At 31.7% G+C, this 16,018-nt stretch overlaps 4 protein-coding genes across 6 annotated transcripts in view; 2 read left to right on the top strand and 2 right to left on the bottom strand.

The window, feature by feature from the left end:
* Positions 1–1,302, top strand: part of LOC123679630 (cilia- and flagella-associated protein 206-like) — a 46,799-nt gene extending 45,497 nt beyond the window's left edge. For all 3 annotated transcript variants that reach the window (XM_045617012.1, XM_045617014.1, XM_045617011.1), the window contains exons 8-11: positions 323–471; positions 522–620; positions 675–810; positions 961–1,302. In XM_045617012.1, coding sequence (XP_045472968.1) covers positions 323–471; positions 522–620; positions 675–810; positions 961–1,185 — 609 coding nt within the window. In that variant the 3' untranslated portion in view covers positions 1,186–1,302. The remainder of the gene's footprint in view (positions 1–322; positions 472–521; positions 621–674; positions 811–960) is intronic.
* LOC123679631 (target of rapamycin complex subunit lst8) lies at positions 1,206–4,046 on the bottom strand. The gene is made up of 6 exons (XM_045617015.1): positions 3,837–4,046; positions 3,639–3,783; positions 2,916–3,136; positions 2,663–2,862; positions 2,305–2,447; positions 1,206–1,562 (listed from the first exon to the last, which is right to left on the bottom strand). The coding sequence occupies exons 1-6, from the start codon at positions 3,954–3,956 to the stop codon at positions 1,441–1,443; spliced, it is 951 nt and encodes a 316-aa protein (XP_045472971.1). The 5' UTR covers positions 3,957–4,046; the 3' UTR covers positions 1,206–1,440.
* Positions 4,047–4,625: 579 nt separating this feature from the next.
* On the bottom strand, positions 4,626–5,717 carry LOC123679629 (ribosomal RNA-processing protein 7 homolog A). The gene is made up of 2 exons (XM_045617010.1): positions 5,563–5,717; positions 4,626–5,505 (listed from the first exon to the last, which is right to left on the bottom strand). The coding sequence occupies exons 1-2, from the start codon at positions 5,591–5,593 to the stop codon at positions 4,811–4,813; spliced, it is 726 nt and encodes a 241-aa protein (XP_045472966.1). The 5' UTR covers positions 5,594–5,717; the 3' UTR covers positions 4,626–4,810.
* A 1,127-nt stretch (positions 5,718–6,844) lies between these two features.
* On the top strand, positions 6,845–12,214 carry LOC123679628 (nucleolin). Its single transcript, XM_045617009.1, has 4 exons — positions 6,845–6,996; positions 8,648–8,844; positions 8,999–9,274; positions 11,642–12,214. Exons 1-4 carry the CDS (start codon positions 6,954–6,956, stop codon positions 11,897–11,899), a joined length of 774 nt encoding a protein of 257 aa, XP_045472965.1. The 5' UTR covers positions 6,845–6,953; the 3' UTR covers positions 11,900–12,214.
* Positions 12,215–16,018: the final 3,804 nt, after the last annotated feature.

Here is a 16,018-nt window from a genome sequence, read left to right as displayed (position 1 = left end):
AACGACCCCAGTTCAAATAATAACACTCGTTCATTGAAAAACTCGCCACTTCGTGACGCGTTTTTGAATTTTTGCAAGAACATCAATGCCTTCAGTACTTGTATTATGAATAACTATTCACAATGTACACAATGCAAGAGAAAATGTTGAACAAGCCACCATGACTTGTTAGAAATGAACGGTATTCAACTGAGTATCTTATTAATTAAAGTTATTTTGAATTTGCAATCATATATTCTTCATATAAAAATACCCCAACTTGTATCATTGTAAACTCATTCAATTAATTCACCCATTATGTTTAGTAATAGGTTTCATCTAGTTTTTAGGATTCTGTCCGTGGAAACTTGTAGTGACAAATGGAGCCCTCATTCCAGGAAACCCTAAAATAGGTTTCGTTGACCGAGGCGAGAAGCACTACATCTTTTCCGAACCAATGGCCATGAACATGTTCAATCTGGATTGTAAAAAGTACCTCTAACCGTGCCCTCAAAGAAAAGAATTATCTATTTCTATTTCAGCCAAATCAACAAGGCTATGGAATTGTTCAGAAAAAAGCCTGAGATGATTCATTTCCTAGGAGTTCAAGACCAACTGATGGCAGTAAAAGATGTAGAAATGTAAGTTTTCAAGAAGCTATCAAATTTGAATGAGAAATTCTATTCGATTTTTAGATTGATACCCCCAGAAGAAGTTGAAGCCGAAACTTTCTCTGTTGAATGTCAGACTTTGGACCATCCTATACCTTCGAATATCGTACTAAACTACAAACATAACATATGGGATCTCAAAAGAGAGGCTCTTTTGCTGGTAAGTAATCCAAATGTCTCCATATCAAAGTTCGGATGCTCATCTGACCACTGCATGGTGACTACTAAAACAATATTGTTCGTCCTCTAATTTAGCCTTCAGTTAATTATTTTCCTCAAGAACAAAGTGATACTAATATTAATTTTTTAGGCCAAACTATCTCATTGCAAAACATCTTCAACTCAAACCGAGGAATGTGCAGGTTTATGTCCTGCTACTGTTCAAACCTACGATCTTAAGGATCAAGGAGTGCAGACTAAGAGAGAACACGGAACCAATGTACCTAAACCTCTTCAATATCTTTATGGATTAAGAGGAAGAATGGACGACAAGCAAATGCAACTAGACCTCACAGAAACTATAGAGCATAGCTAAGGACCAGTGAAAAACATTCATTCAAAAATCATAATATATTCACAATTTTTACAACGAAATCCATAAATAGTTTATGGTCAGACATAATGTAATATCACAATACATGTATTCCTTAACTTTGTTTTGGATTCAAATACTTTTTAAACAGGTTCTAACAAGTGAATTTTTTATCTTATGCGTAAAACAGAACAAATGCAATAAACTTCACTTCTTTCTCGATCTTCCTCTTTATCGAATATGATTACTATTGTACTCTCATGGTAAAACTGACGAATCTTTGAAAGCAATTGCAGTAACTGCTTTTTGATGACCAGCATATTCCCTCTCGATATTTCCGTTTGACACATTCCATAGTCTGACAACACCATCAGATGAAGCTGAAATTGAATTTTTCAAATTGACAATTATCCATAGTTACAAGAACATTAACTTCTATAAGGTAAATAGTTTGTTGGCGTGCACACAAATTGTCAATTTTGAAAAAAGTGCATCCTCGAGCGGGATTCGAACCCGCAACCTCCGAATAACTAGTCCGACGCTCTAACCACTAAGCCACCTAGGAAGCTGAAGATTCTCCACTACAAGAAACCATTAATTCCAGAATCGAGTGTTAGTATGTAATGCCTTACGAACCATATTTTTAATTCGCAAGGGTTGTGGAAGTTGAAAAGTTAGTATGTACTTCAACTTCCACAACCCTTGCGAATTAAACATATAGTTCGTGAGGCATTACATACTAACACTCGTTTCTAGGATTAGTAGTTTCTTATAGTGGAGAATCTTCAGCTTCCTAGGTGGCGACATTGGTAACATTTTATTTAGTCATTCACTTCTTTATTTTTGACCTCTAATACAGTACAAGTACTGGTGACAAGGCCTATTTACCAATATACAAAAAATAATCATGAAATACTATAAAATATTCAAAACAACAACAAAGTTGAACTAAACAAAATATAAACATAATAATAACAAAACATAAGAAATAAAATCAAAATAATCAACTGATATGACAAAAAAATTTGTGGGCTCAAACCAAAAAAAGAAAATTATGTTGATACCATGTCTTTTTACATTTTGAAGTAACTTTCTCATAAATCAAGCAGAATCAGTACTTACCAGAAAATATATATTGATCATCTCCACTAAAAGCAGCATCCCAGACCCATCTTTGGCCCTCTTGCTTGAATTCCTGTATCAAGGAGTAATCTTTCATAGACCAAATTTTCAAACTTTGATCCCCAGATGTTGTTGCAAGTAACCTTCATAAAGAAAATTACGATGAGAATATTGCATATTTTGATTTAAATATTAATGACAATGAGAGTTTAGTTTTCGTGATTTTCAGTTTTAGATAATTCGGCACTTTGTAAGGGAAACGAGCGCTCAAAAAATATTCAAAATCTGTTGGAGAAGGAGCCAAAATATATATTAGAGAAAAATTTGCCAGGAAATTAATTCTAAAATGATTACTTACGATGAATCATGACTGAATAAAACCTTCAGTGCATATTTATTGTGAGCATCAAACTTAAACTTCGGTTTGATTTTTGTTGGTTCTTCAGAACTACCTTGTAATTCCCATATATAGCATCTTCCCTTGGAATTTACACTAGCCATGTAATGGCCTAAAGGATCAATGGCTATATCTAAGATCATAGCGTCTTGCTCAGGAATCTAATAATTTAAAATACATTAGACTAATTTAAAAAAAAAAGCTATGAACATACAATTTGGTCTGTATTATCAGTCTTCAAATCCCACCGATGGATAATCCCATTCTGATCACCAATAAACAGTTCCACTTGATTAGGATGAAGACAGACACTGGTGATTGGATTTCCAGCATTGTAGCACCTTGGTGCTTGAGATGCAGAATCTTTCAAATCCCATATTCTTGCTTTACAGTCTTCACCACCAGAATACATCCACTTTGCATCCTGTTGAAATCCTATAACCCAAGACTAATAAAAACTTCATTGTTTCTACATGAAATATTTCTAATAAGCCGTGATGATATGGGTCAATTAACATCTCGTTTTTTTTTTTGTAAAAAAAAATTATAAGATAGTGAACAAAGATGTTATAACCATAATAGTGGTTTTGTATGTATATAATACTACAAAATTCACAGACCTCTTGGCCAGCACTTTGGGCCACTTAACTTGCTGTGTTAACAACAATAAGTTCTTACTAATGAATAGGATGGTAACTTTCTAGTGGTTCAAACATGGAAATTAGTGATTTAAAGTAAAACGAGTGGGCAAAGAAGATCCAATAGTAGAGTTTTTCTCTGAATTAGATCAAGAATAAAGAAGATATTTTGCACATAAAATATGAAACGAATTAATATTGTTGAATATAATTTTGATTGAGTTGATATAGCCAAAAGTGCAGATATAAATGAAGTAGACAACAATGCTTCACTGCAGATATTTCATACATGATAATACCTATATCTGTAATATTCTTGGTAGCCCCTTCAAAATTTATAACTGGACTGGAGTTGTTTGCTACTAAATCATACATATATACATGTTGATAGGATGCTGCTGCAAGATACACTTGGTCTGGAGTGACCTCCAATGCATTCACTTGCTGCAAAAATTCAAAAGAACATTTTTATTTCGAATATTTTTTTTCCATCTTACAGACTCCGCATGTTGGACTGTTCGTTTGCAGAAACCGGTATCAGTTTCCCAAAATTTTATCGTGTGGTCATATCCTCCAGAAGCTAAAATTAACGAATCGTTTTCCTCGTAAGATCTCATTTCAATTCTCAATCTAAAAATTACAATCAGAATAACATCCAACAAAAACAAAACAATATTCAAATTAGGTTAGACAAGCCATAGAATAGTAGTATCACAGACTAACTGTAATCTGTGGTAGTATCTAGAGCTGTTACGAGACCAATAAATTTATATTCTTCTTGAATATCATTTTCGGCTCAAAATTCAAAAATTACAGGTATTATGACGAAATGATGAGGCGATTTTTTCGGAAACGAGCTCTCAGAAACGCAATACTTGATATATTGTGAAATCAAATTTAGTCTATACCTCAGAACAACAAACTGTACTATTGTAAAAGGCAAGGCATCTCTACTTCATTGCTCTCAGCAGAAGTACATCAGCTCTTGAAAAAGGTAAAACTGATATTTTTCAACTCTCGAGAGCACCTACGGAAAGAAATTTCAGCAATCCCGTCACAAGTCACACTGAATTTTTTTGGGCACACCAATATTTTTAGCAAAATGAACCAAATACTTTATCAACTTATGAGTACACTGAGTAACATTCTTCATTACGATCTAGCTTTACACTCACTTTGTAAAGAGTGTTGAAGAGACTTATAATAAAATAACGAAACTGTTACTTAGTTGCGAATAAATCTTTCGCATTTTAATAAACTGTTGTATTGGGTATCACTTCTCACAAAACTCTCATATATTTTTTTTAAGCTTTATATTTCAACAAAATTTAGTTCATTTATTTACAACTTCATAAGAATTAGAGAACTTATCATTGCTATAAAATATGATAATATATACACAAAAAACTCATACAGTGATCAAAATTCATTCCTAAAAATTGAATAATTTTTATAGAAAATATTATGATCACTAATAAGGCTTGAATGATCTATTTTTTTTCATGTTAGCGACTTTTCTTTTAGCTTCTTCATATCCCTCTCTCAACATTTCTAAATTCTTCTTTTTCGATTCTTTGATTTGGAAAGTATAGAAATTTTTCAGCTCCTTCTTTTTCCTTTGATTATTCAATTTCTCCGCAAGTTCTGCATTTATTTTCCTACCCTTTGAAGTCACCACAGTCCAACCATCATCATCTGTTTTGTTCTTTTCATTCAATTTTCTTTCTTCCTCTTGTTTGTCATATAATTGAATGGCTTTTGTGGCATCTTCTAATAAATCTGCATGACTTCGAATACTGTTATTATACTCTTTTATGTACTTCTGTAATCCTCTTAGCGGAGTGTACTTATCATCAGACAAAGTTTTAAACTTTTCCATATTTAAGGCCTTAACTAAGTTCTCCCTGGTTTTATATACAACATAAGCACATTGAAAGCCAGCAATATAATATTCCATATCTGCGTTTCCTTTTTGTAATGTAACAGTCAATACTTCACCAACTTCGGAAAACAGTTTCTTCATGTCAGATTCATCAACGTATAGGGGAACCCTTGACACAAATAATGTTCTTCCTAAAGGCTTCTCTTCATCATAGTTTTTAGGAAGATATTCCTTTATGTACATACTGTGTGGACTATATTCTTCATCAAATCTGAAGGAAATAGCTAAAAATGCGTTTAATTTAGAATCAATATCAATAAGTAAGTATATTTATATTTTACCTTTCATATCCGATAACTTAGTTTGGTCCATGATAATTAAATTGCTCAGTATTGTATTAATTATTGTATAAAATTTTCTCTATCACTATGTACGATGTTTACACACATTCTAAAAACGAAACTTTTAAAATAGGTTAGGTTAGGTTAAAGAAACATAGATTTTAAAATTTCTTAGTCTTTGAGGTCATTTTAAGTTCGAACAGATTTATCTGTGTTTTTAACTAATATAGAATAATGAATCAATATATGAGGTAATAAATAGGAAAGTTAAAATATACAGGGGATAAAAATTAATAAACGTCATATTATAATGATTTCGAAATCAGGATAAGTTCTACGCCAAACACAGAAAACTAAGATGCGTGTATCCACAGAATATGTCTCAAAATCATTAATATGAGGCATCGATATAGAATACTATCCCAATGCATTAGGGAATATAATTTTTTTTTGTAAAATTTCGATATCAGAATCAGATTTTGTGAATATCAAACGAAAAGCATTATAGCTTTTTTACCGGATAAACATTTATTTTTACGAAAACTAAATGGCTCAGAAATATAATTGAGACTGAAAAAACCAGGAAGCGAATTCATTCCAAATAATAGGCAATTTCAAATACATAATTTCCTACTTGGTTTGGTATTGATCTACTATACTGTAATATATTCAATTTCCCTATAAAGCCATTAAAATCTTCTCAAGCCGGAACTTTGTACATTTTTGGATGATATCCTTGATTCAAATTTTCGACCAACTTTTCGTAATTATCAATTTCAATATTCTAATAGATTTATGTTGAGGATACTGATTTAAGTGTAAGACTATAAGGTTTATGTGAAATTTTTTTGAGAAAACAAGCGCCTGAAAGTTCCCAAATTCACGTCAGTGGGTTTCTCATAAATTTTGTTGAATTTGTTTTCACGAGACTACCTAAGTTGACTCGAATGAATCTCTTCCAAGGTAACCGTTTCCTCAGGAAAAACCACTCTCATTTTCAATGCAGGAAATTAATGCTACAATTTCATTCCAAAAAATAATATAGTTGCTTAGGAACTTCACATCTGAAAACAAAATCAATACATATATCACCTGGAACAGAGAAAGGTACTGACGCTCAAGAGAACTTATTTTATTTTTTTTAGATTAACTTGAAAACACCAATTGAAACGCTAGTTTTCAAACATCGGCAGTTGCTGCTTGCTAAGTTTTTGCATCTCCTTTTCACTCACTCATATTGTCATTCAATTTCTCTCTTCAACAAAAACCGAATACGGCACGATGTTGAGCTCGTGATCGAAGCTGGGTATTGGACATTTGAGCAGACGCGCTTCAAATACATTCCAGTGTTGATCTTTTATCCTTGTTGTGTTACTTCTCTGTTCATCGACATGGCTGACATTTCCGAAGAAGATCTGCAAAAAGAAATTGCCGGTAAGTTGTTATAATTCCAACATTATTGAAATTTTGTTTGTCGCATCTACAAAACTAAGTTCCTAATTTTTTTCTTATCATTTTTTTCCTCTGCAATTTCTTGGGTTGGCGGTGAAAATCGAAGGGTTTACTCTTGGGCATTATTTTTGCTTCCAATCCTTGTAAACAATGGCTGCTAGACGCTATGTCACAAATATACAAAACGTACTTTGAAATTCGAATATCTCTGAAAGTTCAATTTATCCATCGATGATGGGTACATGAAATCGACTTAGATTTTTTTCGTCTTCATTTTCAGATTGGAGACTTTTAGTAGAATCCTATAATTATATAGTTTATGTTTTGTTGAATTTTGTTGGTGCGACCCAAGCCTAGTGTAAAATCTCATGTTCTTGATTGATTTTAATATTTCTTCCACAATATGAGGAGGAATCGACGATACTTCGTTTATATTTCATTAGTTTTAATACATCAAATTAAGTTTTTTGAGTAATATACTGCATTTCTAGCATTTTCCGAAAATGCATATAAATTTCAGATGTCAAGCGCACATCTTTTCAGACTCCCACATACAAGCGAGTCCTAAAATATTTGCATTTTGGGAGGATTCTTCAGTACTTTTGACGATTAAAATTTGCATACATCTAATTTAAAATATAAAACTGAATGATATCAGTTTACTTGGTGTAATGAAATTTTAATGAGTTTGTCTAAGATTTAGGTTTGTTATATTATGAATTGTTTTATCACAGTTCTGTTTTTTTTCTAACTCCATTTAGCAAGAACTTTTGGCTTACATCAATTCATTTATTGCATATAATGTAATGCCCAATTAGGGATATGTAATAACAAATGTATCTATTTTAACTAGATCAATATACAGGAGGTGACCATAATAAATTCCAAGGTTTCAACTAAATTAGAGACAGAATGAATATGTACAAATTTGTCTAGTTGGCTACATTTTTATTGAGTAATAATGGATTACAAGTTTTACAAAAAATATCATTTAAGACCATTTATTTTGGAGATTTTCAAGAAGTGATCTCTCATTTTTCAATTCTCAAAAGTATCAGATGAAGGTTTCCAGTGTAGAAGTTTTTTACCTAATTGTTTTTAGTGACGAAGCTGAAAATTAGTTGAAACTCAATAAAATTATCCATTTTTGACATCTGGTTAACAGAATTTTGTTGTAAAACTTTTACTATAACCGCTTAGAAGGCTAATTACGAACTTCCATCACCTTGTATATTTAAAAATTATGTATATATGTACATCATTTTTCATCATTCGTAATGAGCATTCTAAGCAGATATAGTAAGAATTTTACAACAAAGTCCTGTTAACAGAAGTCAAAAATAGATAGTTTTGCTGAGCAATAACTAATTTTTGTTACTAAAATCAATTATGTGAAAAAGTTCTACATTGTAAACATCTAATACTTTTTTGAGAGCTGAAAAATGAGTGGTTTCTTTTGAAAAATTAGATGTTTGCCCAAAATTCACATCATTTCAAAAATACATATTCTCTTATTTCTTTTTTGATTACTTTAACTCATTTGTATTTATTCCATTAGTATCTCAATATTTTTTAGTCAACATGACTAAAAAACTAAGTATTTCGTTTTTTATCTAATCATATGTTTTCTTAGCTATCCTTGAGGATGCGGATCTTTCCAAAACTTCTGTGAAGAAAGTTCGACAAGAACTAGAGAAAAAGTTAGGATGCAACCTCTTATCAAAGAAAACCATAATCGATACTTTGGTCATGGAATTCATAGAAAACAAAAAACAAGATGATGATGAAGATGAAGAGGATGAGGACGAAGAAGAAGAAGATGAAGAGGAGGTAGGTTATTAATCTATTTACCTGAGGATCTGAGACTTAGGTTTGAAAAATTTGGTGTTGGTAGGCACAATCAAAAAAATGAGTCATAAAGATTTACTTCACTTGATTCAGTCAGCATCCTGTAGTGAAATGCTTTTCTCTATTTTTGTTGCAGGACTCTGATGCTGACAAAAAAAAAAAACGTGGATCTTCTGGAAAGAAACCACCAGCAAAAAAAAGCAAAAAGACAGTGACCAAGGCTCCTCCAAAAGACGATTCTGAAGACGAAGATTCTGACGCAAGTGAACCCTCCAAAGATGAAGACTCTGAAGAGGAATACTCCCCAAAAAAGTCCAGCAAGGCAAAACCTTTCAAGACAAGGAAACTTCCCCCTAAAAAGAAGAAAGGTTCAGACTCAGATTCTGATGATGAGAAACCAAAAGCAAAGAAGGTATGTACTTTTGTAATTTAAAATATGATATTATCATGATATACAAGCAATCACTTGCAACGTTTCATGGTCAATTCATGAAATATTAAAAAAAATTCAAATAATGAAATGGATTGGTCAATACTTGGTGGAAATCCATTTAATTGATATCAAATATAATAAATTTCTAGGGATTCTAAGAGTGTTAATCTTATGCTCTTATTTTCTGAATGGAGAATATCAAAGTTGTTATTGAAGGTGTAATCTAATTCTTTTAAATGATTTGCATAAATTGAAAACGAACTTTCAGATGTATAATGGTGGGTTTATGCATCATTCCTAAGCACTACAAACTAAGAACTAAATCTAAGAATTCAGTGGCGTTTATGCACTCTCTTGTTAGTTCTTAGTTAAGGAACTATGCGCACATGCTCCAACTACTTTCTATTTGTTCTATACTTTGATGTTTGACATTGATATTGATTGTGAAAAAATTAAATTAAATTTTTCAAATACACATAATACTTTCATCGATAAACACGAATAACGGAACATTAAATAATAGAAACTGGTACTCGTTAATATTGAAATTCTTAGTTCTAAGTTCTTAGGTTTAGTCTTAGTTCTTAGGACTGGTGCATAAATCCACCATTAGCGTTCAATTCTTAGTTCTTAGGTTTAGTCTTAGTTCTTAGGACTGGTGCATAAATTCACCATAAGAACTAAGACTAAACCTAAGTTCTTAGGTTTAGAATTGAACGCTAATGGTGGATTTATGCACCTAACCTAAGAGCTAAGAATAACCCTAAGAACTTAGGTTTAGTCTTAGTTCTTAGGACTGGTGCATAAATCCACCATAAGAACTAAGACTAAACCTAAGAACTAAGAATTGAACGCTAATTGTGGATTTATGCACCTATCCTGAGAACTAAGACTAAACCTAAGTTCTTAGGTTTATTCTTAGCTCTTAGGACTGGTGCATAAATAAACTAAGAATTGAACGCTAACAAATCAATAAGGGCGTTTATGCACGTTTACTAAGAACTAACACTAGCAGGCCAACTGTTAACTAGGAACTAAGGGCTGAGGTAAAATATAGAAGTGCGCGTGTGCCGCATAGAATTTCAATATTAACGAGTACCAGTTTCAATAATTTTATGTTCTTTATTCGTGTTTATCGATGAAAAGTATTAGGTGTATTTGAAAAAAATTGAATTAAATTTTTTCACAATCAATATCAATGTCAAACATCAAAGTATAGAACAAATAGAAAGTAGTTCGACCATGTCTTAACTAAGAACTAACCACAGAGTGCATAAATGCCACTGAATTCTTAGGTTTAGTTCATAGTTCGTAGATCTCAGTGCTTAGTTCTTAGGAATGGTGCATAAACCCACCATATCTCTTTTGGTGTTCGTTTATCCTTTTCTTGAAGGATCTTCCTGTCTGTCCAATAACTTGTAGACACCAGATTTATTCTCTGTCTCAGTTTTATCTTTATTGTTTTTTATAAACATCTTTGAATTGTTTCTTGTTTTGAAAGATATTATATAATTGAATTTTATCTTTAGATATTTAGCAATTTTTTTGGAAATATTATTAACATAAATTAATGAGAAAAATTTAGTATCAATATTATGTCTAACATACCCTATAGTAAATTATAGTATTGATGCTGAATTTATTAACTTTATTTATTACTTATGTTAATAATATTTCCGAAAATATTGCTAAATACCTAAAGACAAAATTCAATTATATAATATCTTTCAAAACAAGCAATAATTTAGAGATATTTATGAAAAACAATAAAGATAAAACTGAGAAAGAAAATAAATCTGGTGTCTACTATTTAACCTGTAACGATTTTCCTATGGTTTATTTTGGACAGACAGGAAGATCTTTTAAGAAAAGGATAAACAAACACCAAAAAAGTTATACAATTGATAGCTCGTTTTCAACTTATGCAAATCATTTAAAAGAATTAGTTCACACCTTTAATAACAACTATGAAATTCTTCATTCAGAAAATAAAATTAACACTCTTAAAATCCCTAGAAATAAAAAGGTATAATACCCAAAATATTCTGTTGAATGAACAAACAGATGTAAACTCATCCCCTTCATTAAATTTTTTCCGAAAGTTTGGAAATCCAACTGTCCAATATATCTTTGAAGTTTACGATATCCTATGGAATATTTTCCTGAAAATGTCGAATTATTGTTCCTATATAAGTTTCCGAAAAACTCTGTACTCTTATTAGTCAGAAATGTAGCCTGATGAAGCCACAGTGTGGCGAAACAATTGTTGCTAACAATTAAATAATCCAGCGGAAATTATTTTGTTTCATTTTTTTCAGTTTTAATATAAAAAAATTTCATTTTCAGGGTGGAGCTAAACGAGGAGGCGGCTACACCAAACAAATGACCCTTTCGAAAGAATTAGCAGCTCTTGTTGGTCAAGAATCGATGGCAAGGCATGAGGTAGTGAAGGAAATTTGGGCCATCATCAAAGAAAGAGATTTGTACGATCCCAACAACAAACAGTTTGCTATCTGTGATGACGATCTGTTCAAAGTAATAGGAGTCAAACGCTTCAGAACCTTCGGTATGATGAAATACCTCAAGAATCATTTTATTTCTTAAATGTTCATATAAAATTTCCACTTGTTTGATAATAGTGTTAAGATATTTAAAGTTTCAAAAGGATCTTGAAATATGTGTGTATTCCTTGTAATTTTGTATGATGTTGGACTTGAAAAATGAATGTCAACACAAATTGCAGACTTCACTTGCACCCTTATTGTTTTCTGTAGGTGTCAAATTATGTATTCTATATTGTAGTAGAATTATTTGATTCGAAAGAAAATTTTGTGATAAATTGTATTCATTACTTAGGTTCATGGAGGAAAAAATTGTGTTCATTCGGAATAAAATTCTTTCAATAAAAATTAGTTTCAAGTTTTGTGTTTTATTTAAAACCATTCTATCGCTTTTAGTTTTTTTAGAAACACGAGTGGTCTTGTTTCTGATTGACTAAATATGGCGGCATTTTGTTTAAATTCTCCGTTTACCTGATTTTTGGGATTTATTCAAAATTTGAGGCCCATTTCATCAAGTTACTGTAATAGACAATTCGCCTGTAAGCCATCTATACACAAATTACTGATCTAATACTTGCCGCAGCCTGCCAAGAGTAGAATCCTGTAACTGCCATTCCTTGGTTTGAGCTACTTCCGCTAGATGTCGCCGTATTATCGAATTTTAAAACAAATCTGGCGGATGTGCTACTTTTAAGAGCACCTGCCCAAAATGCGTTTAGTTTATTTGGAAATACTTTGATCTTATCAGATCAGCTTTAAAATTTAGTGTTGCAAAGAATTTCCAATTCTGAACACATATCTTCAATTAGATGTTTCCTTATAAAACTTAGAGATGTTATATCTTGTGTTTAGTGAAAATTTACGAAAAAAAAAATTTGCATCGGCTCACCGTCAAAATTAAATATCATAAACAAATTTTCATGTTGAATATCTGCCTGCAGTCCGCTTCTTCCTTTCATGCATCAAACATGAGATATTTCAAATTTTGTAGAGAAAATTTTCTGGTAAGAATCGATGCCAAATTCGGAATCTACGAGATCGAAAACCTCTAAAAACTATAAAATGTTCTAATTTGATCGCAAATTGAATATTTTCCACCAAAAAAATTTTTCTATTCAGATCAACTTCAAAATTTGATGTTATGAAGAATTTTCCGTGCTGAATTCCTATTCACAATTAGTTTCTCCTTAGAAGCCCCCAAAATTGAGATATATCGATTTTAGTGAGAGGAATTTCGAGGGGGTTTGACCCGCCCTCTGGTGGCCAAACTCTAAAGCTTGGGAAATGGGTATACAAAACTAAGACATTCCAGTTGTGTGTAAATTGTTCTCTAGAGGTAAAGAAAAATTTTTCTGGTGGAAATGGATGCCAAATTCGGAATCTACAACCTCGAATCCCCCTTAAACTATCAAAAAATGTTCGAATTCGATCGGTCGATTTTTTCGGAAAAACCAAGACTATAACCTTAGATATTTTTTCGCCAAAAAAAATTTTTGTTCCAGATCGACTTCAAAATTTTATTTTTGAAAGAAATTTCGATTCTGAATCCGTTTCTGCAATCAGTTTCCCTCTAGAGGCCCTCAAAATTGAGTTATTTCCATTTTTGTGGGAAAATTTTGAAAGTGATGAGTCTGCCCTCTGGTGGCCTATATAGGAGTCTGGTAAAATGGTAAAGCAGGCCAACAACTGAGACATTCCAGTTGTGTAAAAGCTGTGCTTTAAATGTGTAGAAAATGTTTCCTAGTAAGAATCGATTCTGAATTTGGAATCTACAACCTCGAAATCCTCTGAAAATATTATGAAATGTTCGAAAGTGATCGGTCGATTATTACTTCAAAATTTGATGTTATGAAGAATGTTTCATGCTTAATTCTATTATGCTATTATCCATCAGTTTCTGCCTAGAAACCTTCGAAATTGAGTTATTTCGAATTTTGTGGGTAATTTTCAAAGGGGTTTGATTAAAGAATATTTCTTACGTTGAACAACAATCCTTGGTCTTGAGAAGAGAAATTATCAGTTTGAATAGGTGTATGCATTCAGACCTGATACAAAAGTGGTGGCATATCAATTATTTCAGTTTTTCTTCAAATTTGAAAAAAATCAATGGAGAATTTCCCTCTAAGCCATCTATAAACAATTTATTGAACTAGTTCTGGCCACAGTCATCCACAAGTAGAATCATGTAACGTAAATTTCCCAAGTTAACCCAGGTTGGAACTACTTTTCCTAGATGTCGCCAATCATAGAAAAAATGTGGCGAATGCGCTATATTTGAGCGCATCTACCAGATTCATCTCTAAGATACTACTGAAATTACATCTACACATGCTTTGTTGTTTAAAGTTAATAATTTTTGTATATATATCTCTAAGATCGTACAGTGACTTAAACCACTGTATAATCCTTCAAAAAAATACGAATGGTCTGATTAGGAAAATTTTACTTCGATTCTGAATTTCGAAAAAAAAAGTTTTTACTCTGAAAATCCTCACATTTGATTTATTTTTTGGAAAATTAGACAAAATAGAATAGAAAAATGACAATTTTGGATTGAACATTATTTTATTTTAATGAATCATAAAAATCAATCAGATAGATAAAATATATCACAATTTTTCAAAAAGATGCTTTTAACATAACCCCCTCCGATTATACAATATGAATTTATTGCATTCTGCAAATTTGACTCCTTGGGGCAGCAAATTGGGTCTCTATCTAGGGCGGCAGTTTGGCTAGCGATGACTCTATGATGACCAATGGCAAGCTCAACCATGGGCATTGATGATTAATTCATCCACCATTAATTTATATTAATCCTGAAATGCATTCAATCAATCTACTTAAAAAAATCCTATTGTGATAAGTTTGGTATGCATCTAATGAAAAACTTTTTTGTGTAGACCGCAAACGGCTAAAATAACTAATTTGATTTTGCTCAGCACATTTAATTATGAGTATGTAATTACCTAATCATCAAAAGTGACAAATTCCAACGAATTTCCAGACATCCAAGCACCCGAATATTTTATAAAATAAATGTGATCTCCATAAGTGTCATCTATGTATTTATTCAGCCACAGGCTTAAGGACTCAGGTTGAAACCAATTCCAAGCTCAATAAAGAGAATTTATTATTAATTCATCCAACATTTATGTAAATTGATCTTGAAATGCTAATCTACTAATACAAAAAATCCTATTGTGATAAGTTTGATTGACATATAGTAAAAAACTTTTGTGCAGATAGCTAACTGCAGAAGGAAACAAATCGATTCTGATTAGCACATTTAATTTCAATTATATAATTACCTATTCTTCAGAAGTGGAAAACTGCAAAGAATTTCTAGAAATCAAAGCACCAGAATACACATTTTAGAAAATAATTCTGATCACCATAAGTTTCATCTATGTATCTGTTGAGCTACAGGCTTAAAGGACTCATGTTTATGATCAATTAAGGGAATTTATTATTCATTCATCCACCATTCACGAAAATTAATCCTGAAATGCATTCAATCAATCTACTTATACAAAAAATCCTATATAGTGATAAGTTTGGTAGATATCTAGTAAAAGATTTTTTTGTGCAGACCGCAAACTGCTGAAGTAACTAAATTGATTCTGCTTAGCACCATTAATTAGGTATAACTAATTATAATTACCTATTCATAAAAAGTAACAAATTCCAATCCAACGAATTTTTCAACATCTAAGTACCAGAATAAACATTTGATAAAACATTGTGATTTCCAGATAGTTAGGTTGAAGGACTAATTCCGACCTCAATGGAGGGCAGTTTACAATTATGCAATGAAGTAATGTACCCCTATAATCAATCTTCTCATAGAGGGAAAGTTAACTTTCTTCTTTGAGACTTCGTTGTGAATTTCATAAAAATATTTCGACATCTCGATATTCTTTTCACTAAACGAAAACCAATATTATCGAATCTAGAAAATTATTATTATACGTATGTAAATTGACAAATTTCAACTAATTTCTAGACATCCAATACCAGAATAAACAAAAAAATATGATCTCCATAAGTGTCATCTATGTATATTATTTATCTACAGTCTGAAGGACCTCTGAAGACCTCTATTGAAACAATTTGTTGTCCAGACTACAAACTGCTGAAGTTACTTAATTCTTTTGCTTAT

The sequence above is a fragment of the Harmonia axyridis genome, chromosome 5 (assembly GCF_914767665.1).
Source record: "Harmonia axyridis chromosome 5, icHarAxyr1.1, whole genome shotgun sequence".
Classification (NCBI taxonomy): Eukaryota; Metazoa; Arthropoda; class Insecta; order Coleoptera; family Coccinellidae; genus Harmonia; species Harmonia axyridis.
Note: the sequence above shows the minus strand (reverse complement) of the source record. Positions and strands in the feature narration are given on the sequence as shown.